At 30.8% G+C, this 25,000-nt stretch overlaps 5 protein-coding genes across 6 annotated transcripts; 1 reads left to right on the forward strand and 4 right to left on the reverse strand.

Annotated features, from left to right (window-relative positions):
• Window positions 1–151: 151 nt before the first annotated feature.
• LOC105678381 (lariat debranching enzyme) lies at window positions 152–4,499 on the reverse strand. The gene is made up of 7 exons (XM_067359007.1): window positions 4,040–4,499; window positions 3,594–3,885; window positions 3,399–3,499; window positions 2,428–3,279; window positions 1,444–1,583; window positions 1,008–1,220; window positions 152–804 (listed from the first exon to the last, which is right to left on the reverse strand). The coding sequence occupies exons 1-7, from the start codon at window positions 4,234–4,236 to the stop codon at window positions 617–619; spliced, it is 1,983 nt and encodes a 660-aa protein (XP_067215108.1). The 5' UTR covers window positions 4,237–4,499; the 3' UTR covers window positions 152–616.
• Window positions 4,500–5,306: 807 nt separating this feature from the next.
• Window positions 5,307–11,532, reverse strand: LOC105678499 (transmembrane protein 181). The gene is made up of 13 exons (XM_012377911.2): window positions 11,165–11,532; window positions 10,400–10,590; window positions 9,930–10,033; window positions 9,549–9,698; window positions 8,963–9,065; window positions 8,623–8,776; window positions 8,439–8,519; window positions 7,999–8,098; window positions 7,788–7,915; window positions 7,342–7,491; window positions 7,130–7,232; window positions 6,520–6,750; window positions 5,307–6,319 (listed from the first exon to the last, which is right to left on the reverse strand). The coding sequence occupies exons 2-13, from the start codon at window positions 10,549–10,551 to the stop codon at window positions 6,186–6,188; spliced, it is 1,590 nt and encodes a 529-aa protein (XP_012233334.1). The 5' UTR covers window positions 10,552–10,590; window positions 11,165–11,532; the 3' UTR covers window positions 5,307–6,185.
• A 139-nt stretch (window positions 11,533–11,671) lies between these two features.
• On the reverse strand, window positions 11,672–15,203 carry LOC105678498 (pre-mRNA-processing factor 17). The gene is made up of 9 exons (XM_012377910.2): window positions 15,072–15,203; window positions 14,771–14,954; window positions 14,360–14,576; window positions 13,687–14,013; window positions 13,280–13,494; window positions 12,890–13,153; window positions 12,547–12,680; window positions 12,241–12,462; window positions 11,672–11,984 (listed from the first exon to the last, which is right to left on the reverse strand). Exons 1-9 carry the CDS (start codon window positions 15,179–15,181, stop codon window positions 11,807–11,809), a joined length of 1,851 nt encoding a protein of 616 aa, XP_012233333.2. The 5' UTR covers window positions 15,182–15,203; the 3' UTR covers window positions 11,672–11,806.
• Window positions 15,204–15,319: 116 nt separating this feature from the next.
• Window positions 15,320–17,477, reverse strand: LOC137000999 (zinc finger HIT domain-containing protein 2). Its single transcript, XM_067358797.1, has 5 exons — window positions 16,929–17,477; window positions 16,442–16,727; window positions 16,108–16,374; window positions 15,823–16,026; window positions 15,320–15,727 (listed from the first exon to the last, which is right to left on the reverse strand). Exons 1-5 carry the CDS (start codon window positions 16,973–16,975, stop codon window positions 15,410–15,412), a joined length of 1,122 nt encoding a protein of 373 aa, XP_067214898.1. The 5' UTR covers window positions 16,976–17,477; the 3' UTR covers window positions 15,320–15,409.
• A 514-nt stretch (window positions 17,478–17,991) lies between these two features.
• Window positions 17,992–24,920, forward strand: LOC105678501 (choline/ethanolamine kinase). 2 transcript variants are annotated; one of them, XM_012377913.2, is made up of 6 exons: window positions 17,992–18,569; window positions 20,955–21,067; window positions 21,189–21,668; window positions 21,782–22,028; window positions 23,492–23,656; window positions 23,881–24,920. In XM_012377913.2, the coding sequence occupies exons 1-6, from the start codon at window positions 18,552–18,554 to the stop codon at window positions 23,992–23,994; spliced, it is 1,137 nt and encodes a 378-aa protein (XP_012233336.1). In that variant the 5' UTR covers window positions 17,992–18,551; the 3' UTR covers window positions 23,995–24,920. The 2 variants fall into 2 exon arrangements, with proteins under 2 accessions (XP_012233336.1, XP_012233337.1); XM_012377914.2 differs by lacking the exon at window positions 17,992–18,569 and adding an exon at window positions 20,653–20,826.
• The last annotated feature ends 80 nt before the right edge of the window (window positions 24,921–25,000 follow it).

The raw sequence follows: 25,000 nt of genomic DNA on the forward strand, positions 1-25,000 counted from the left end.
TTTATCCTAGAAAGATAAATCTTAGAAAGATAAAAATTACTTTGTTGTGAATTTAATAAATAACAATATGTATATGACAATAAAATACAATGCATAATGTTCGGTCTTTGCACATATTGTCATACAAGCACAATAAGCGAAACAATTCAAATTGAGAAAGTTCCACCAACTTTTATTGCATTTCTATAACTATAATATACATAAATGCTGAAGAGAAGATAATACAGAATATCAAAAGTAGGTATGTGGTTCTCACTATATGCTGATAAATCTAAAATTATTTAAAACTTTCAAGATCTCAAACAATCGATATAAACATTTCTTCAAAGTTTGTTTAAAAAAAGTTATCTATATTTTATTTACATATTATGATCAACAAACATTTGCGCTGCGCGACAATTCGTTATTGATAGATTTAAACGTTCTCCTCAGAGCAATAAAAAATTCAAATGTTTGTACGACCTTGGACAACATAATTTCGTCCCAAATAAAAACTACTATGTACATGTATACATATAAATATAATACAAACCGATAATATAATACTCAGTATAAACTGAATATTATATGGAAATATCCGTAGAACATAATTATTACGAATTTGTACACGTAAACGCTAAAAATGTGGCAGACAGACTTTGCCCGCAAAAAGTTCCGAGATTACTGTAATCCATAATGCTAAGACGAACAAAATATAGGCAATTCCAACTTGATGCGAGTTAGGCAACTGATAAGGCTGCCCGCCGATTTCGTCAATGTGGAATCCCATTGGAAATATCACTGCTGCATGGCAAAACAGTACCACTGAAATTTAATCATTGGTTAGTGCGCACAATACAATTTGCTGCACTAATGTTTATTGTTTAAAATTTCTAAATAAAGAACAAAATTGTCTATTTCATACAATAAAATTATATTGCATAAATAGCATTTGAATAGTAACACTATGTATGTTACTATATTACTTATATTACTTATATAACATATAACTCATATAATTTACGTACTAGCACCAAATCCTACCCAACGTGCATAAGGAATGACACTACGATCCCAATGTGAAATGACCAGTAATATTATGGTTGCTGTTATCAAAATACAACCCACGAATATACAGACCAGTGCCATCAGCCATTCGGATTGCAGATCTGACTTATAACAGACTTGTGGTCTGTTATACAAGGTCATGCATGACCACATGAGACCTAATCTTGTATCGCCTGTTTAAAAAAAAATGCAAACATGAATAGTGTATAAGTTTCTGGCAATATAAAATATCTTATTTTTTATAAATTGAAATACATTGAAACAATTGTCTTGCTATCATAAAATATACCAAAACTGGATTCTATATTTTTGTAAAAAAATGTAACATGTAAAACTGTGATAGCATAATAAAAAGTAATGCCTATAAAAATAAACAAAGTGCATGTCTGTAATTACCGCCGACATCGGTAATGATCCAATCCGGCATGGCGATACTGATTATTGCGGAGATATCCGCAAGCAGGAACAATAATCCTGAGACGATAGTCAACTTATCCATTTTTGCGCTCAGGATAGACAATCGAGAAGAATTGGCACTTCATTCGGAGCACAACTGTCTGCCACCATATTCACGCATCGTAATGCTTTACTATAAATTCGTCTTGCAACACAAGCATTCTTTAATAATTGTGAAGTCGTAATGTCCTCTATGCAAAATGTAAAAACGCCATTATTTGACAAACGACAGCACCGACAGCACATACACGTAAATCAGAAGTAAACAAATCGGTATCCATTACTAATCGAAGTTACGCTCGAACAGGACACGTGACATTCAATCGATTAATCAAATATCGCAGAATCGATGTTCGATCTTTTTTTTTGTTCAAAGATCGATTAGTTTCAAATATGATTTCTTGTGTCAGACTTTTTTTTATGCAACATAGCTAAACTTTATTTATATATTATTACATTATTTACTTATTTATTAAAAATATTTTATACATACATATATAAAGACTAAATAAAAATAAAAATGTATACATAGAAATAAATCGCTTAAAAAGGAAAAATAACGCCGTAATGTAACGAATATTGACAAATAATTAATTAATTATTTTTTTAAGATTCAATCCATTGTAAAATCATTATTTACAATTTCATTATTTACAAACTAGATATAATACAGAAAAATTCTACATAAAGAAAATAATGTTAAATACAAATGCACATAGAGCTATCACAGTTAGAATGTGCTAGAATATATAGAATAATTTCGCCGTTTGAATTTCTTGCAGTTTGGTTCAGTTTGTGCACATTGTCCATTATCTACAACAAACAACACATAGTATTGTTTAATAATATCATTTGAAGTTTGCTCCCATTAAGAAACATAGCGTTAAATCCATAACGTTACTCGCAATCTCGTCATAACATTACTTACTATCTTCAGTCGAAGTGGATTCTGCAATCGTGGTTGAACTATTAACGCTATCATCTAAGACGCTTTTACTGGTATCTATGCAGTCCGAATTGTGATAGTCCTCGCTGTCACTCTTTGGAGATAAGTTTGACGACGAATTGTCGATGAAATATTTATTTGTCGAGTTCTCCTCAAAAGTAGAACTCAGTATATTCTCCTCTTCGAACGAAATTTCCATGGATTCGGACTCTGCATACTCACTGGATGTTTCCACTGATCTTTTGCTCAACTTATTCTTATCCTTCGTAGCGTTCGCGATAATCTGCAATAGAGCGCATGGATCATCGATACCCAACATCTCGCAGAATTTGGTGGTCTGATCGTTTATCATCAGTTGCGGCTGCTCAACTTGAGTTTTCATGTCATATGGATCATACGATTTGACGGTTTGAGTAAAATTGAGAGGAATTTGCAAGTCAGAATCAAACTTCTCATGCACAGTCTGTTTCTCCTTTGCGCTAGGCGTGTACAGCCATCTTTCAGCGCCAAATTGCCCAGGCATAAAGTGAAAATTGTTTTTGACGCTCAACAAATGATTCGTTAAATACAATATTGTTAACCATTCGAGATCATAGCTCAAATGTATCGGACCATTTTCCTGCGAACGTATTTCCAGTACTTGCAGAAACTTTCGCTTTGGCAGACACTTGTCGAGTGCTAAAAATTTTGTTACTCGCGTTCCTCCCTTTTCAGGAACAAGCGCTGCGAATTTACAGTGCAAATGTGCAGAAAACCAGTAGGATGGATGAAGATGTTCTAACAATTCCATGCATGGAGGACTACCAAGAACATTATTTTTTATATCATCCCTAAAAAGACAGAAATATAACATAATGTTAAAATAAAACAACTATTCTAATACAATAGAATTTGACATCCAATTTTATATTAATATATATTATATATTAATATATCACAAATTACTTACTTAAAATATGGTTTTAATCTCAGTAATGCGTTTTCATCTCCATATTTTGTTACACCTGTTGGCCAGTCATGTGAGAAAAAAATATCAATTTTGCCAGAGAGCTAAAAATAACATATTTATTATTTTATCTAAAATTATGCAGTTAGTATAGTAAAAATATGTAACTACTAATTTGTAGAATAAACAATAATGTACCTGTTTTAACCTAAAGACTTCTAAATTCCTGATATGATATACACTTCTTATGGTACTATCGGTATATGGAGGTTTTTCATGATGCCCCTGCGTCCAATGTTGACTTTTGTATATGCCTGATAGTCCTGCAATTCTGATTCCAGCCACTTGCACCACACCAGCATATCCTAGATAATAAATATTAGGTGCAACCCATCCTCCATATGCCAATTCCTGTAGATAATTTGACGCTTCATGATTGCCTCCGATAAAAATTGTCAACACTGGAGCTTTCTTCTCACCTGAATAATATCTATAAAATATTAAAAATATATGTCATGGATATATTCTTTTATTGAGATAAATAAATTGTTGATTATAAATATACAATCTAAAAGCTACAAGCAAAATTCTGAATTATATTCGACACCATAATGCTTCTTTTGCTAAGATAACACAATACTCACTTATAAAATGTACACATGTCCTTGTATTTATCTGGTACTGCCATACATTTCAGATCGCTTAAATTTCTGATAGCTTGAAAATCACCACAGCAAATAAGTAAATCTATCTTTCTCCCATCGACTTTTTCAATTTCCTGTATAGTCTCGTAAATAATTTCCAATTCGCCATGGGCGCAACCTTCTACGGCGATCCTCATTCTTGAAAGTAATTCGTAAACCAAAATCTACAATCTAACGATCAACATCACATATACATATATTCTTTTTAAACGCACGCTCGAATACCAGAATCGCCAGAATTGCGTATGACGCTTATATATATATAAACAAGACGCTGCAAGACGCTGCAAGACGCCTATGAACAATCAAATAAACAGTTCAGTAAACAACCACAGTTTAAGAAAAATACTGAGATTTGACGCCATAAACCATAGACGTAGTAGACTGCTCATGTCGCACTAAACTATGGCTGCGTTCCGTTTCGACGCTTAAGCCTACATCAGCCTACGCAATTTGTTGCAGCAATTCAATGGGCGATCTAATAAATTACTAGAAATGCTGTGTTGTATGGTGTATTTTTAATAGTTTGGTTGCAACAAATTGCATAGTCTGATGCATGTTTTATTATGCGTTTTAAAGGTATCTTCACATAGTGACGCTCGACGCTTGTTTTGAGCGACAAAATGGGTCATGTGATTAGACTTTAGATTATTATTGTTAGTATATCTATTAAAATTAAAATAAATAATTATATTATTATATGTAGTTAATATTTTTTACTTAAATATCAATTATAAATATTTAATAGCTATTATTAGAACGTTTCAACAAATAATAATTTCTTATTTAATTTTTATTGCGCAATAGATTTGGCAGGTTTTAAATAAAAAATACCTTTAATTAATAACTTTATTTTTATATCTTTATTTTTTATACTTAGTTATAGATATATTGTTCTTTATATATTATTTCTATTCTTTCACAAATATAAAATTAAACTTATTGAATTCATTGTTGACTTTTTCTGCCATTATAAAATATTAAAATTATATCTTTATTTTCATTTTAAAAAATTGCAAAATTTATTAAGCAAAAATAAGACACAAAAAGACTCTTCAAACGAAATTATTTTCCATAAATCACGCGTTATCTACAAAAAAACACGTTAAGCATAGTTTATATTGTCTATTATTATCTAATAAATATATAATATTGTATAAGAATATAAATTTTCAATATGTTTGTTTTATCATTTTTGATTGTAGAATTTGTGTAATAATAATAACAATTTATTAATAGTGGTACATGTTATATGTATTATTTGTATTAAACTTGTTATACCAAACAGTTAAATATATCTCAGTATAAAAATTATAGTAATCTTATGAATATTTAACATAATACAACATTTTGGCTTTCTATGATTTTCACCATTTTCTCAATGCGTGTGTACGTACTCGCAAAAATTGAAAAAAATATTTAAAATCTACATTGCAAAATATCATAGTAAATGTGTTCTGCGGTAATATTTAAAAATAACAAAATAAAGCTACAATTTTTTAAAAATATATGTACGTAACAAAATATAATAACGCATTGTAAATTAAAATCTCTATCATTTTATTTATGCAGAATTTTATGATTTAATTTCTTTATATATAAAAATTAATTAATTAAAATAAATTAATAAAAACTTATTCTCTCTAAACCAATTTATATACATCTACGCACACGCACATCTCAAAGTTAGCTATAATTTAAAAAATTAAAAAAATTTGTTTCTTCTATTTTTTTTCTACTTCAATTCATATTTTTCTTTCCGTTAGTTTTACTTTTAAATACGATACAATACATAAAATTATATTATTAATATGTATTTATATATTATGTACAGCATGTCTTTCTTGAATCCTGTATAAGATAAATACGACGTAAAGCGCTCGTTTAAAATCAGTATTTGATTCTTTAAGAAACTATCTACGTGACTTTAACCTATTCTTTCTTGCAACTCTTATTGACGGCAGTATAACCGACCAATACAGACTAGAAATATTGTTCAAGAAATTAGAAACTTTTTCTCATTATTGATCTCTTCGACAAAATGAATCTATCTTTCGGTTAAGATATAAAAAAATATAAGGCCTTTTTAATCGCTGTCTTCTGCATTTCGCGGAGCGCGAGTCAATGGTCGCCGACTGTCCTCGTCTGACCCATATATGACCTCTTCTTCTGAATCGTTGAACATTGAGAATGTAGGATTATCTTTCGTTATTGATGAGTCTACAATAAATGTAATACAAATATCATATAATTGTTTTGCACTTATTCTGAACAAGTTAATATTGTATGAGAAATTTTCAATATTTTCGTTTCTTTTCTGATTTTTTTCTTTTACATTTTTAAAAAATTTTTTATTCTTATTTAATATATTAAATTCTCGAGTACAATATTGTTGAAAATAATTTTTATGAGATACTCACGTTGTCCATAGACTTGCTGAAGTGCTGGCGCATAAACGTATGCCATAGTGTACAAATAAAAATTCAGAAGACCATAAAGGGCCATGAATTGCGCAGATGTGCGATAATAAGTGGAGAGGCGAGACGCAAAGCTATCTTCTAATACACCAGCTCCGAACTTACGAGCGGTAACCAAACTACAAACACCAGCAACCACCGCGGCTAGCAAAGTCAAAAACCGCAATCGAAGATCTATAAAATGAACGAAACATGGGTAGCGAAAGTAATTATAGATTTTCGGATTGTGAAAAGTTTAAGAGTCTCAAAACTTTTCTTATAATGCAAAAGATTCTATTTATCATAAAAAATATAGATGCGACCTTTGAAATTATTTTTAACATATAAAACAAACTTGATAAAATTTTTTTTTTTATTTTGTCGAAATAAAAGCATCGGATAGCGCACTGTAAGATTTGTACAGTGGTAAAAATGTCATATACTTTTATTTTGATCTATTACTTCTATTACTATTCATTATACTATTCTATTTATTACTATTTAAATTTTTTTACTATTACCTTTTTATCTATTACTTATCTATATATTTTTATTATAATATAATTTTACTTACCGAAGTATGGCATAGATCGTAACTCGCTGTATGCTCTCAATATTAGAAGCAGCAAATATGCGATATAAAGGCCACCTACTGTAAAGAAAAATATCTTGAAGCCCTGGAAAGAGTTATGAATTATAAGAAATATAGATTTAAAACACATTTTAAGTCATGTTAATAATGTTAACAATTATTAATTGTTAGAACGGCGCACGGTTATAACTTACGTAGTAATTTGATGTATCGAGAACGTAATTGTAAGTGGGATCTTCTAGCTCGGTGCAACGAAGCCATGTTGCAAGAGTCAATGCTGCTCCCCATAACATGCCCACCACTAAGAGTTTTGGCAGATAAAATGTGATAAGTCGTCTCTCGTTCTAAACAAATAAGACAGACCTGAATTTGATGAACAACTGATAGTCTATTAATATATCAAGAAATGGCAAGTTATAAAATTCCGAATATTGTAAATAATTTTCATTAATAATATTACTTTTGTAAATCAATCTTAAAATATCTTTAAACGCTCAATTTTGGAGACATGCTCAAAATTTGCACAAATTTAAGTTCAATAGAAAATAATAAATCAACTAATTTAGTTTACTATTACTTTGATCTTAAACAAGATCAAGATTGTCATAATTAATGCATCCTATTTTAACAATTATAATACCTGTCTGAGACCATGATAAACGCAAAGCCAGAACATGAGAATGGCGCATAGAAAAGTTGTTTGCAAGATTGCGTCCAACATACCAGGCACCCAGGAATTCACTAAGAATGTCATAGGAAACAGCGGATCTGTCATTTAAAAAAATGATTATCATATCAAAAATTACAAAATATTGTGTGTGTGATGGAATATTGGAATCTCAAAAACTTACTATTGTACAGAATTAGCAATGGAAGAAGTATAGAAATCCACTTTTGCTCTATTGACCAATCATGTAGTGGATATTTTCTAAGCGAATGGCCAAACCAACACTGAAAAAGGTACATTTTTTCTTTCAATCTCTAAAAGTTTCAATTCCGTGAAAAGATAAAGTCGGTTAAAAAATTGCCACACACACACACACACAGAAAATTTTACGAACTTTTAAACTTATAAAAATCAAATATTAGTTGTACAACTGATAAGTTTATCTCCTTTTACTCAAATCTCTTTATATTTTATCATTTACTTACATTTTCAAATGGTACTTTTAGTATAGAATAAAATAGAACCATCTTTTTTTTATGAAATTCTTAATATATTGTTCATCTAATTTCGCGATCAAATATCGTTTTAACCCATTCATCTTTTTCACGTTTTATCATTAATTACCATCACTCCAAATGTGGTCAGTAAGAAGATCAATCGGAACCAGATCTCGATCTGCGTAAACGCTGGATTGTAGTTCTTAAACTGTAAACGCATGGAACAAAGAAAAACGTAAAGATAAAATAAGGCATTCATGTCCTGCAATTATATTCATTGAATATGATCATTTCGTGCAGTGCTTACTGACGTAGAAAGTGAGTTCTCGTATCGTGTATCGCTGGTGGAAGCTTTCAAGTCCATGGAAGCGGACAGTAATTATATAGTAGCTATAATCGAGAAATCCTAGATGAGCGACTACCAGTTCCTCACACGACTGCCTTTCGCACTTCAAGTGCCTAGTTCTGGAAAGCAATAATAACTATAAAAATTTCATATTATTATTTAATCGTAAAATTAATTTGTATTAATTTATGTATTTAAGTGAACAAATTAATCTCTTAATAACAAACAATTATCTCGGTATAATTTAAATTCCAGACTTTTTTATTTGTTATTGTATTTTAAATAAATTTTTAATAGCTTCTTACCGATTATGTCCTGCTTCCAGGGGTAATACGGACACAAGCTTCCGATCAACAGTGATGCCGTCTATGGAAACGCTAACTTGGAATCCTTTGTCATATCTCTCGTCTATAAATGATCATCACATTAACATTTATAATATCAAAATATAATTATAAAGTAGATCAAATAAATTATAGGTTAAATGTAAAAAAGGGGTGCATATTAAGACAATGCTACAACTCTTCAATGTTACAAATTTAGTAAAAGTTGTATTATCTTTATTAAGTTGCTAAATGTCTCGTACCTGACGCAACACTTGATCAAGTTTCAGATATGAGTTTTTGCTATTTTAAAAAAAATTTTAGACTGCCGTATTTTTCAGCAATCTCTTAATTTGCGGTGTTTATAAATTATCTCATTTATTCTAAACTTACATAAGATAAAAGTATATCTGTTTATTTAAATTCCAAAATTTATATGTATATAAATTTAAGCAAGTATTGAAATAGGAAAGCTGTTGGTTGAAAAATCTAACAAGAAAAAATAAGCGCTAAGAAATTATCACATAAATGTTTCTTACTATTAATACAAGTAACCGGAAATTATTACCGTCGTTATTTGATGTCGATAGCTTGGCAATAACCCATAATTGCTGGCTGTACGTGGATAATAGAGGCGTCTTCATGATAAATGGACCAGTGGCCATATCACTGCCGTTCAGATGCGCTTTTTGTTCACTAGTTGACGTTATAGGCGGCCCTTTAAAAACGTCAATGTTAGCATTATTTTTTATTATTTTACGAGGTTAATACTGCTGATATATAAACATCTAAAAATCTTGGACATAATTCAGTGAAAAATGACAGGTCGAAAAAAACGTATATCAGACGTCTATAGACGTTTAATAGACATCTAATAAATGTTTTTTCGATCTGTATTTCTCACTGGGAAATGCATGATTTATTTAATCGGAAAATTATTGCTACTCACCCGCAAGACCGATGAATACCGCTAATCCAAAGCATGCAAAGAAGGCAACGAATACCATAACAAATTCCCTCTTATGCATCGAATACAAACGCATCTGTACGGATCTATGTGGCAAATATACGAATTTAAATTAATGATACACAAATAAACAGAAAAAAGTTTGAATTATAACAGTAAATTATAGAATATAATATTACTGATGAGAAAAATAACAATTGTTTTACAATTAGATGCAGTAGTATCTCGTATCAAATATTTATAGCGATATAAATACAAACGTCGTGAATTATAACGAATTGATCTGTTTTTTTTTTGTTTTTTTTTTCTATAAACATTCAAAACAAACAAATTGCATCGGATATAAATATTCGATATTAAAATTCTTGGTGTAAAATATATCATATCTTACATAAAATAAAATTATACTATTATATTATTTTTTAAACAAGCTATTAAAAATTTGAAAATACCTTTCGCAACGATCATGATGATAAGCTGGCGCAATATACTTGTTAAATTCACTGAAAATATCACTAAACTGCGACAGTGCGTTTCTAATCTTGAGATTCCAACCACCGGATGGAAGATGATACGAGTATCCTAATCCGGAACCGTCCATCATTTTCAGAAAGATTCCGCAGAATGCCTTTTCCTAACGTTCCTGATCGCACAACATTTCTATTATTTTACAGATTGGAGAAAAATCACAGATTCAATATTTTTTGTAAAAAATGGCGTGAAAAATAATGAAATTTTATAAAACTGTTTTTGAATATGATAAAATTTGTAGATGCACATATTTCAAAGCTTTCCGTAATTTATAAAAGAATACAAAATATCGAAACCGTGTATTCATGGGTGTGGTTTGCTAAAAGACTAAATAATTTTCTTTTTACAAAAATGTAATAATATTTTACGTATTTTATATATTAATATTTGCATTAAATAAATGATACTAAAATATCGGTTGGTTCCAAAGATCCTAATAAAAAGACAAATTTTGTTTTACATAGTTTATTTGTGCAATATAAAAACAAGAAAACGTAATTGAATTATATATATATAAAGAAATATTTTCTTCCACGATATTACACGACATATTTTGCCATTTTTAATCAAAAATTCTATTAAATTTTTTTAAAATGACTAGTTGAAACTAAAGTAATTGTAACGCTATAAGCTTCTTTATAAACGTCAGATTTATGTTGTAACCCGCATGTAAACAGAAAACTTACCCTCTACTTTACTGCGTGATAATAGATGCTACTTCTACCTGTATTCTTGATAAGTACGTCGTGTATGCATAATGTTCACAATACACACGCGATTTCATGAATAAAATAGTGTATTAGATGTATAAAAAACTTAATAATATTCGCGTCAATTTTGCAAATCAAACGAAAATATGAGAGCGATCGTGAGAGCATGAGCGATGTACACGATGTACATCGTGACGTGTTATTGATTTTTACGCCATATTCCGTGAAACATGGTGAAACAGGGTTGCTAACAAAAGAGACAAAGATATCTTTGTCCTGATTGGTTAATTTCCGTACACTTCAATGTAATCTCTATTTTCAATGCATAATCGTGTCATCATAATGTACAATTGTACAGCAATGATAAGTTTTATATTTTCTAGATTATATACATCTACCTATGATATTATCAAGACTGGACAAGAGATTCGCGAAGGGAAAGATTTGAGAAATTTTTCCTGATTAAAAAACAAATCATTTGGATTATTTATACAATAATATAAAAATATTTATATAATTATAATGTAATATAATTTTCATTCATACGTTCATATCATTCATCATCTTTACATTATTTTGTTTTCTTTACAATATGTATATATCATGTCAAAAGATTCTTTAGTCCCAATACTTGATTTTTCCATCCCATCCAGCCGTGGCGAGTCTAGACGGTTCATGCGGATGCCAGAGTACATCGATACATACTCCGTCATGTGCCTTCCATTTTTTGTATAATTTCGTTGTTTTCCAATCCCATATGTAACATTTGCCGTCTGCATCGCCAGATACCAAGTAGCTAAAATAAGGAAATTTAAAAGAAGTATTTTTATTAAAATTATTTCTATCTAAATATGTGTTATTACTATAAATATTCTATTAAAAATTGTACAAAATAACCAAGATCTTAGTAAAATACTTTTGCTAAGATAACTATTTCCTTCCCATTCTATCTCGATCATATCAAACACTACATACAATACTTTTTTTGTAAAAAAAAAACCCTTGAATAGTTATACATAATTGGTGTAATATTTTTCTTTAATATAAATTACCTCATATCTGGAGAAAAGTCTAAACCACATGCATATCCAGCGACCATGTGTCCCGTAAAAGTTTTTTTCCGATTCATTTTGAATCTATTTAATGCTGAGAATATAACGATTTTATTATCCATACTTTGGCAGGCAAGCCATTTCTGATTACGCGATGGTGTCACCGCTGGCATAGAGTGCATAGATGGATCAGCTATGTATTTCATATCCACTGGAATGTCCCTATTCAAGGAAAGAATTCATGTAATAACAGTAATGATAGAGTAATATTATCTTTCGAAAATATGCGCATTAACAAAATCATACCATTCCCAAACTCGAAGACTCTTGTCGTCACTTGTAGTAACAAATCTTCTATTCTCATCGACAAACGTGATAGTATTTACTGCACCTAAATGCCTATCATATTCTTGTGTTATTTCACCAGAACGTATATCCCACTGTAACAAAATATATTTGTTAATTAAATGCTTATCAAATTAAGTATATAATTTTATACATTGTCACATTTTTATCATAAAGAATGAACAAAATTAAAAAAAAAATTGTTTTTACTTGTGCCTGTACAATCAAAATTTGAATTTGAAATTGCATCGCTTTCAACGAGTTTGAATGTATCTATGTATATTCTTTATGCTACAATACGTACACAAATAATTTTTTTATCGCTGGTACCAGCAACAAAAAGATGTTGCTTATCGGGATCGGGGTTAAACTTTGCACAGTACGGAATTTTTCTGCTTGTAAAACGACTGATACAAGCACCTGTTTCGGTATCCCATAATTTCACGTATCGATCATACGCCGCTGATAAGAATCGCTTGCCATCGTTATCGAAACTTATGTCACGCACCGCTTGCCGATGTCCGTAATATGTACGGACGCATCTTCTCTCCTTGTACACTTCCCACAACTGCACACAATAAGATACGTTAGCATACCATGTTATTTATAAATAATACATAAATACATATAACAGAATTAAAATGATTAAATTAAAATAATTATTATATTTTGCAAAATGCACATGAATGAATACCTTCACTCTGCAATCCATACTACACGATAATAACAAATGTGCTGTATGAGGAAACCATCGTATCTGTGAAATGCCCTTTGTGTGGCCTTCCCATGTGTGAATTTGTGCTTTCGGTAAGAAACAACGATCGGGTGGTGAATCTGATCTGAGATTTACGCCTACATCTTGAGGTGCATGTAAGAACGAGCGTCCTTGATAATCCACACTGTCCTTGACTGCAATGTAAAGTTATTAGATATTAGAAATAAATCTGACAAATAAAATTAAAAAGCTAAGAAGAATCAAATATCTTGGCAACAAAAATTGAAACATTTTCACAGATTAGAAAAGCACTCATCAAACTCTACAACTCTACTACTAATATATGTTATTCATTAAAAATTTTTTTATAATATGTAGGACATTACTGTGCAACACTGTCTTCTCTTCTAAAGGTTTCTCCTCTGTTTGTTTTCCTCGTTTATTTCGTTTAGCCAGTATTTCTTCCAATTCAGCAGCTTCTTCTTCACTTGGCTTCACAACTCGTTTTTCATCCACATATCCACCCCATGGTCCCAAAAAACCTTCTATATCTGCTGGATTATTATTTCTATGTCTCTTTCGTTTGTCAGAAGGTCTCAAAATAGTACTTTCAAATACAGTCTTGCCACCTAATTCTTCTGCGGCTTCCTTTGCACCAATTATTATTTTGCCTTCATCTGCACTACCGTCTATAGTTGGATCTAATGCATATCCTAAAGATAAAAAATTCAAATATTAATTTATATTTAAATATTAAGGATATATATTTAATTTAAACTTCAATATCAAATATTTAGATACAAATAAATCTATTTTGTTGCAATATATTATTTTTATATGTATATACTTATCCCTTATTTATCTAACACTTTTTAGACAATATTTTGCTTTAAGTAAACAATCCAACTGTTAAATATTTAGAAGACATAAGTCATTTTTTAAATCTTTCTAAACTTATTTATTCTTTCTAATTCATATCATAGAATTTGCATTTGTCCAAAAAATCAAAGATTAAATAAAGTATTAATTCTCTATTGTACAGTATAAATTTTATGTTACCATAACTAGCAAAAGTTCTCCTTTGATTTTCAAATTGAAATTCACTAATGTGTGCACTTTCTACATATCCAGAAAGCATATTTTTCACTGCACGTTGTTGTTGCGTTTTAAATGGATTTTCTGGTCCTACTTCGGGTCCAAAAAGTTCTTCGTATTTTGGATTGTGTGAAACTTCTTTTGTAGTAGGATCCACATGCTTTACACATAATTCTGTACCCTAAATATAAATCAATATAATTTTTAAGTTTTTTAAAATAATAAAAGAAAATATCTTTTTTCTCTTTTATATTGATATATATAAAATTTATTAAGGTTAAGTGATATATATTTATAAAGCGATATAATGTGATTCATATAATCTCAAAATATTTTCTTGACATAAAAATAAGATGAGCACACATAAATACTTACGGTAGGTACGACTTCTGGGGCGGAACAAACTTGTAAATTAATAGGAGTTGTCAATTTTTCAACAGAGAATGGTTTAGATATAAAATCAACGTTTGCATCTACGTTGCACTTAACCTCACTTTCAACATTTTCACGATTTTTTTCATTTTCAGTCTCACTACCCTCGTCGCTGCTACCATAATCCCTTAATGCAAGCATTGTAAATGTATATAAATAAAATCAATTTACTTAAAAGCTTAAATCTAACTAAGAAATCGAACAAGGATAATCAGGAATAATAAAATTAACCACAGTGAACTACCGATAGAAACTGTGTGAACTGTGCTGAACCATGCAACCAGTGATGCCAGTTCGAGCAATGTGAGCAACCTTGGTGGTGGGGACGCGCACACAAGCGACGACCATGTACATGTGCTGCAAAGAACGCTTTGCGCAAACTGTTAATAACAAATATATTTACAACTAAGGTTTTTGCTATCATTAAAAATATAAGCAAATCATTATCTTTAAAAAGATGAAGAGGAAATATTTATATAAAATACTGCCAAATCCCTCAAATATCAGCATATTTTATTTTTTAATTTTAATAATTAATTAAATATTTAGTTTTAATAATTAAATATTTTGTAATTGCTGCATTCACACGAATTCTGTCGCATAGCTTTTTACCCACGATAAATAATATTCTATTTTCTTTAAACACAAAAGAATACTTTTTTTCGATAAATTTAAATCGTTATTATAATTTTGCGGAAACCTTTTTGTAAATTCTTGATTACTGTTTGCGCTCTTATCTGTTGAAATTTCTTTCTTGGCTGCTGTTAGTAGCCTATGAAGATCAGAGAGTGCCGCAGATACATAAAGAGATTTCATTTCGGCACCTGGCCCATGCAAAATGGAAGTTCCAGCTTCTTTTAACGCTGTTATAATTTGCTCATCCTGTGGCAGCCAGTCATTCTAAGCATTTATTAATAAATATAAAAAATATATATATATATAATTATTCTTATAAAATACATATTTATTAATATGTAAATTATTTTGATACTCACATTGTTGATATTTTTTATGACTGATTCAATCGCAGAATTCACATCTTCGAAAACTTTATTGTTTCTCATATTTTCACATACAATCAGAAAAACATTTGTGGCATCCACAGCACAACTTAAATAATCTCCATAATAGTAAAGAGCTACATATGCATAAGCATATATCACATTTGTCATGTTAAATTGTACACAAGGTGATGCTTTCTAAACACAAATAACAATCCATTTAATTTAATTTTACTATTCTAAATAAATAAATGTATTATTGTCAATTTTATCTATTACCTGCAATTCATTAAATAAAGGTACATCTATTAATGTAGGATGTATTAAATCACTATGAGCATCTTTGCTATCTTCTTCAATTGATTGGATTAATTTTTTTTCAACACGGTGAGTCCACCATGGTGTCCACTTGGGCAATAATTTTTCCGCCTCTCCATTCTTTAGCAGTGCTTCAAATTCTTGTCTCTCTGCATCCGATAAAGCCGACCAAAGCTCATTTGGATCTTCAAAATTAACATTCTCTAATCTACTTGTTAAATCAGTGAGCTAAAAAATACATTTAACAATAAATATTGAATTATGAGTAAATGTTGGAAGTGTTATTTTTATTTACTTCTTCCTCATCATCCGAATCCAATGTAAAGTCTCCTTCGTCACTACTCTCATCCTCGGAATCCTCTAAATTAATATCCAAATCTGCCTCATGTACTCTTTTAAGAATCTCCATCATTTTTTGTCTAGCAATTGGGTCATTTTCTTGAGCTTTTAGATCATCTTCGACGCATTGCTTGTAAAAACTCTCAGAACAATCTGTGTGTACATCTGATTTGTAACACTCAACACCACAGTAGCCTATGTTGCACCGAGGACAGGTATACAACTGTATGCGTTCATTACACCTAAAATAAAAAAAAGCATATATTGATAATAAAAGATAAATAAGATTAATAATAGCTCAGTATAAATTTACATTTAAATTTGCTACATACAATAGTAATAACTTAAATTCGATATAATAATAAAAAATGTAATGATACAAATACTTTTTGCAAATTCAGCAATCATTGCAATCAAGCATTTGTACAAAGCGTTGTACTTACAATTGACAAATATTAGCAGCTGAACTTGTGTTGGGAGATTCCATCATTCTAAATCTTTCTCACAAAATTCTATTATCGCGATAAACAACAATATTTTGATTTAGTTATTCCATGTATACTTTATTTTTAGCAATACATATATATACCTAAAGAAATTTAAAGTGACGTAGAGAGGAAATCAGGGCATCGATCATATAATTTTTCCCTAGGAGCGGAAAAGTGAAGCGGACGTAAAGATTGAAATTTGACCAATCAGAACAAAGAACTTTTGGCTCCTTTTATTCCGATTGGTCAAATTAAAATCTTTAATGTTCAATGCATAGTCTGATACGAGCTTAAAAGCCAGCCGAGCGGATTGTGAAATAGAAAATATTCATAAATGGTGATGCGCTCTCTGTCTCTCTATTCTCTCAAGATTTGTTTGCGTCGCATGCTCCAACATGCTCTTACTCGCTCTAATATGCTTCAATCTATAGTATTATGTTATTATACTATAATTCCGACGCGAACAAATTTAGTATGTATGCACGTATAGAGTTCACTGGAGAAAAATGAACTCTATTTTACCAATGCGTTTATTTGGTTCGACATTATCATAACTTTGTTATTTTTAATATACAAAGATGTCACTCCATTAGCAGTCGATGGTTTTGAAGCTCAATTAATTACTTACTGTATACGATTTAAAAATGTACAAAAAAAAATGTACAGTGATAAAGTTGTCATTTTTGTGCTTAACAATTCTGTATACAAAACGCAATTTTGTCGCTTCTTATCGTGCGAAACACATTGATGCATTCGCTTCTTATTGTGCAAGCGCCATTAATAACTGCGCAACCTCCCTTGTATTTTTCCAATTTCCCCCTTTCTCACTTATGCGTCTTATGTTAATCTACACATGCACATATACATACACACGTTACGCATTTTCTTTACGTACGATAAGCGTGTTATCTTTATCACGGTCGACGTAATGCGTAACTCGACCGTTTATTGGTAGTCAGCGGATTTGCGTCCGCCTTTCTATTGGTGGCTTTCGATCAACAAGAGGAAGCAACACCTAGCATGATGTTATGCGTCATTCCGAGTGCAGCAATCGTCGGTTCTCTAGCAAAAACATTTGGAGTCGAGCCAATCTTGCTGAAGTATTCACTTTTTTCGTTTCTTTTTTTTTGCCACAGACGTTGCGAAACATTGCATTTGTTTCGCTGACAAAGGAATTTATTGCCGATATCTCGAGTAGAGTACGTGTTCCTGAGGAGGAATCCTGCATATCGCAATCAGATACCTTACTGATATTACAATTCCACCAGCCTGTGATCTTCTCGATTTAAGTCACCAAGGCGCTGAGCTTGTTTATTCCGAAAGACGGGAATTGCGCAAAAACACGTATTATATATAATCCTTATCCGGCTAGCGTGTCGTAACATAATCACGGCGGTCGCGATACAATCACGCCGGTAATAATTAGCACAAGGTGTGCCACATTGTGAAAAACGTCAAGTCCGGGGAATTCAGTTGCTTCCTTTATCCTCTCGAGTGGTGGTACCAACGCTTTCAATCGGCTCTCAACTGGTCGTGTGACATCTTCGAGGAACAATTGGGAACACCCAAGTTTTCAACATGGGTGTTGAAAATAAGGTATTTGTTATATCGAATATTTACTTTATAAATTCTTTTTAAAAACCTAGAATTTATCTAATCGCATGCTTGATATCGAAGCGACAATTATATTGAAACGCATTTCTTTGTTTACGAAAAAAATAAATAAAATAACCTTGAGGTCTTTCGATACTTTTAATACGCTTGATTTCCTCGGAACTAATGAAGCGTTATTCATTTGTATGAAGAATAATCGTAGTTAGCTATTTTTGATCTTGAAACTTCTATTTATTTTTAAACGTATTTTGCACGTGTTTTTTTTTTCTTTTCTTTTATCTCCCTTTTCCATAACATCGACGTATTTAAATTTGTAAGTATAGAAAAAATGTAAAAAACAAATTTTTCACTATTGAGCAAAATTGCGCTTTAATTATAAAAATCTGAAAACTATTAATTTTAAAATTAGCAAATTCCAGACCATCGATTTAGTTATTGATAAAATTAATTTGACTTTAATATAATTAATTAATTAATTAATATAATTAATTAAAGCTGAAGTTAATTTTTATTAATTATACTTCTTTTACCTTTTTTTTTAATTTTGTTTTTTAAATTAATTTTTATTATTTTTAGTTTTATTATTAATTCAAAATTTTATCGTCGTAGAAACGAAAATCTGCTAAAATGCATTTTTATTTACTTTTGTATGCCAACTCATGCTAATAAGAATGTGTTTAATTGCATGCTTCAGCATAATCTTATCAATTTTTGCTTATCTACCGTTTAATCTGTTAAGTATTGTTGAAGACAATATGTCAATATTTCAAATGTGATGTATGCTATACGTGTGATGTTCTTTCGTTACACGCGCTCAAGGTCATAAAGACAAAATTGCAACCACAGTCTATCCATTTATAGGAGTTGCAACTTCCTGAAAAACAGAGTGATGTGCGTCATAGTAATTATATATTGCAGGAAAACGATGCGCAAACTGTATTTTCTATATCTACATACGATAAATGTTTCTTATTTTTTGCCGCATCTAATCTGTATTATAATATATGCATAATATATGTATATGCATAAACATTCGACACATTTGCAGAATAAATGTCAAAGTGCAAGTTTTATTTGATAAATTTGTTTATAAAAGTAGATCTATAAAGAAAGAGGAAAAGAAGAGAAAAATTGTAAAATAATATAAGAAATATAGCAAACAAGTTCAGATATCACGAATCTCAATTTCGATTTGATTTTGGTTGTATTTCTCACTATTTTTGTATATTTAAATTTTTTTAAGACATAAAAAGAGAGCATCTTTTCTCTGATAACATACGAGATCTATAAAAGTACTTTTTACATTTTTAAAAATAGAACTTTGTTAAAATCAATAATATTCGAAAGGAGCATAAAGAGCCAACAGCCGGTTATTCGTGCGAAGGTTATCGTATATTAGTTTTAACCATTATATTTACATTAAAACAGACGTTTCAGCCTGTCGTCAGGCCTTCCTCAGTATTATTATACAAATACAAATAAAACGCAACGCATTAATTAAATACACATTATAAGAAGCGAAAAAAAATTCTTTTTACAATCCATAGTTAACCGAAGAGTAGTTCAAAATCTAACCACGTTAGAATTGTAGAACTTTGTTAGTTGTTATTACGAAAAATTTGTTTGTAATATCTGCGTCGAATTTGAAAATGAAGAGAACAATGCGCTTGATATCGCATGCACAGAGATTATCACTATTAACGCCCACCTGCGTATCTTCAGGAATTTTTATTTACAAAAGTATAAAAGAAATAATTTATTGTAATGTTCTTTAAGGACTGTTCAAGTGAACTTGCATAAGCGTATAAAATAAATACGCAGAGAGTGCATCAAATGCGTAATACAAGCGTCATATTTTATTTCGCATCTAGCTGGATAATTTTTTTCTATGTTATCATGCAAATGGCTAGCTCAGCAAGAATATATAAATTATGATAATGATATTAAACATTGACTATGTATTTATTTGAATATAATTATTAGCAATTTGTGGAATTCGTTAATTGAGAGCCACTGCCTAGTAACGTGACGTCAGGTGACGTCCGACGCATGCGTTTTTTTCTATGAACAGCTGATATTTCGCTACCGAGTACCGTGATTTTTGGCAAAATCTTTATTTGCTTTATTTATAACTATCACGGGGTCATCTCCCCACTTAATAAACAATTTTGAGAAACGTATTACATATCATATTTCGTCATTTTATCAGGATCGTGATTAAATGACTTTTCAGTAGTTGGTGAGAGAAAATTGTCTTAACTATTTTAAGCAAAAAAGAGATAGTCATGCACAGTGCTTCAGAATGATTGCAATTGATATTTTTTTGTTTAATTGTTTTATTGCAATTAATGTTTTTTTTTATGGCAGATGTCGGAGAAGAATCCAGAGATGAGAGAAACTGCCGCAAGAATTTGTCGCGATTACTTGCACGGCGTTTGGAAGCACGTTACTGCGGAAAATATCATTTTTAAACGTATCAGGTGTGTGAGAAATTTCTGTGTAAGAAAATGTGCAATGAAAAATGAAGATCACGATTCAATTAAGCAGATACAAATCGCTGAAATTATGGAAGAATTGTAAAGAGTGTATAATTATTTTCAGTGGTGGTCTTAGTAATTGGCTTTACAACGTGGAGCTTCCCAATGGAGCGGTTCCAGTCAGAGGAGAGCCTCGTCAGGTTTTACTACGTCTATATGGACAAGTACACGGGGAGAGAGCCTTGGAAGGACTTATCACGGAATCTGTTATTTTCACTTTACTTTCTGAAAGGAGACTTGGACCTAAACTACACGGAGTATTTCCTGGTGGCCGCATAGAAGAGTACATACCCGCCAGACCTCTTCTCACGAAAGAGCTAGCGGATCCGACATTGAGTTTACTAATTGCGGAGAAAATGGGACAAATACATACAATGCAGATACCAATCAGCAAAGAACCCACGTGGATATGGGACACGATGAATAACTGGCTTAACACAACGACAGATATTCTTGAGAACATTGAAGAAGTTGATTCTCGGCAACTAGAGAATGTCAGTGCAATAAAATGCATAGACCTGGAACATGAAATTAAATGGTTCAGGTGAGTGGAAGAAACTAAAAAAAAGTGTTTAAGCAATTGTAACTTTACAACTTTACAATTAAAATACTGTAAGAAGTAAATGTATATTGAAGTTTTTTCTTTAATATTTTTAGTACACTTGTGATGCAGCAGAAACATCCGGTCACGTTCTGCCACAACGATATGCAAGAGGGCAATATACTTCTGCGTCAAAGTACGCGAAAGCCCGAATTAGTGCTCATTGACTTTGAATATTGTTCCTACAACTATCGAGGATTTGATATCGCCAATCATTTCGCGGAATGGCAATACGACTACACAGCAGCAGAATATCCTTTCTTTCATGAACGTCTCGCTGCTGGTCCCTCAAAGGAACAAAAGGTAAGCTCGAAATAATGAAAGAATTAACAGGCAAAATAATGGTAAGATATCTTGATTATCTGTTCAAATATGCTTCACCCAATGTTATCATATCATGAAAATCTTTTCTATCCATTAAAATTGAAAAGTTTGTAGTAATCACAAAGAAAATATATATCATTGCTAATGCAGTGGCCATAATTTAACTTTTCATGAGGGAATTTCTACGTAAGCAACGGAAAATTCATGAACTTCGATAGTAGTTAGATTTTTTTATAATTAGGGAAATCAGTTTATTATTTTTCTTTGGTTTTTAATTTTATACTATTTTATTGAACATTTTTATATTTAATTTAAATATGCACATTTAACCAAGAAAATATTAATTTTTATTGCACATTTTATATATCAGAGAAATGTAATATATAAATTATTGCATTAATCAAAATTTCCTGATATTTTTTACACGAGATGAGGTAGTCTTTGACAGCAAATCATGTTGTTCGGTACTGTGTCAGGACAACAATAGGTAGGATGTCGGCTTGGCGTGTGTTGCGTGTGTATATATTAGTTTCACAGGACCGCAATCCATCAAGACAAGGCTGATGCCTGCAAACAGAGAAAAAAACGACCGGCAATGTGAAACTGTCCGTGTGATGGAGCCTGACTCGTGCGTGCTCTACATTTGCGGAAACCAGGGTGCCACCGGTGCCACCGTCTTGGCGACATCAGTCCGCTCGCCTACGATTCTAGAGTACACTCACCTCACTAGTCAATTCATAGTCTGCGTACCTTTACGAATGTACCTTTATTTGGTAGTGGTAAAAGTGCGTTATCTCTCCCGTTGGAGCAGTTTAACCGACGCGATTTTTATATGCATAAATAACTGATTTTGCAAATGGTTCAAGATTTAACAGGCTATTATCAATAATTTGTCAAGGAATATTGCTACAGGGATTTACAATTATTAAGTAAATAGGACGTACATTTGTAATTTACATATTGTGGATAGGAATAATTTGTACAATCACCTTTTCTTGCATCAGTATTAATTTACAATACGAAGACTGGAATCAATTTATCAAATAAGGAAATACGCCAAACTTCATGCTCTTTTTTTTTGTTTACATATGCATATTATATTTTGTTAAATAATAAGTAGTGCTTCACATATAAATTAGTCCTTTTCCTCATCAAATGCCTGATATTTACATTTCGTTTGTCAGTAGTTCAAGTTATGTGTATGTCTAGTTCTACATTACTGTAATAATATTGTGTGTTATACATACTTGTAAAAGCTCTTTTGACAAACCGAATAGTTCTCGCAATTTCATCGCATTTCATTGAATACTTTCAATGTGCAAACAAATCTATTTAAAAAAAAAGGTTACTTTAACAATTATTAAATAAATTAAAAAGTACAAGAATAATCCTTTACGCCTCCTCTTTAATACATGGTTCTACAAATTGGCTTTTCTCGACAGCTCAACTTCATAAGAGCCTATTTGAAAACACTGGGGAAAGAAGGATCTGTGGAGGAAGAACGAATCATGCAAGAAGTGAGGGTATTTTCGCTAGGTAGCCACTTGTTCTGGGGTCTTTGGAGCATCGTAAATGCCAAACTTTCAGAGATTCCCTTTGGATACTGGGTATGTATATATATATATATATATATATATATATCGGTTACATTTATATTCGTAAATAATATTTAGAAGCTCGGATGTCGGAGCGCAAGACCTATTAAAATATAAAATTTGTATATTTGTATAAATAATATTGTCTTTTTTTACGTCGTAGCTTCTATTTTTCGACTATTTTTAGTTAAGTAATAGATCCCTTTAACGATTTAAGCATTGTTGACATTTTTCAGGATTATGCTGTCTGCAGATTGAAGAATTATATGTATCTGAAAGAGAAGATCCTTGCCTCTGGACCACCAATTTCAGATGGCAGTCTTAAAAGAAAATCTGGAGAAATAGATTGAAAGAATAAGATCGAATGATGAGTGAAATGCATTTGCGACTTATATAACGTTATATATCAAACTTTAAAACTATATGACGTTACATATCAGACTTACATGACGTGCAAAAATAAGTAGCTTTATTCGATCCATCAATTTCAACCGATAGCAGCGATAAACCTTGAGGAGTAGAGCGATTAACTTTTTTAACGGAATGTACTAAATCTTGTTCTTTCATTCAGCATCGTGAAATAATGTCCTTCGCTGCTTTTTAAATGCATAGACATGCTATTTCGACGCAATACACGCAAGTAAAACGGATCAAGATGGAAAGTCAACCATGTGATATAGAATAAATATGCACTTATATAGAATATATAAAGTAAATGTACGAATATTTATTTAGTACTTTTAATCGTTTATGTTTTTACTAAAACTTGCTAGTACGTACTTAATTTTGTTTTTTATTTACAAGACTAGACGTTTAAAAAAATGTTGACACTTATACGTAAAGAATAAAAATTAGAAAATTATATATAAAATTACATGCTTAACCAAATTATGAGAAAGCCTGTGATTTGTAAGTATATTATTTAATTTTTTTTTAGATTTTATATATTTATTATAAGAGGTTATTTCTAATTGTTGTCAATCCATATTGTATCCATGCTCAATACGCTTTGTTTATCATTGTTATAATAATTGTAATAAAAATTACTTGTAAATAGCGCAATTTTTTGCTACATAGTACGCTATTTTTACTTGAAGTCGTATTATATTTAAATATAAGTACTTAACATTAGACTTAAAAAAAGACAACATTTGACATTTTTTCACAATTATTAATATATATATCAATATAACACATCGAGAATTGGGAAAATGTATGTCTCTCGAATGTATTGTATTTTCACGAATTTCCAAATAAAATGTTTGTTTTTATCTTAGATTTTGTTATTCGTACCTTCCTATTAAAAAATTACGATTAGCACTAACAATTTTGTCTTAATACAAAAATGAGAATTAC

The sequence above is a fragment of the Linepithema humile genome, chromosome 7, assembly GCF_040581485.1.
Source record: "Linepithema humile isolate Giens D197 chromosome 7, Lhum_UNIL_v1.0, whole genome shotgun sequence".
In the NCBI taxonomy this organism is placed as follows: Eukaryota; Metazoa; Arthropoda; class Insecta; order Hymenoptera; family Formicidae; genus Linepithema; species Linepithema humile.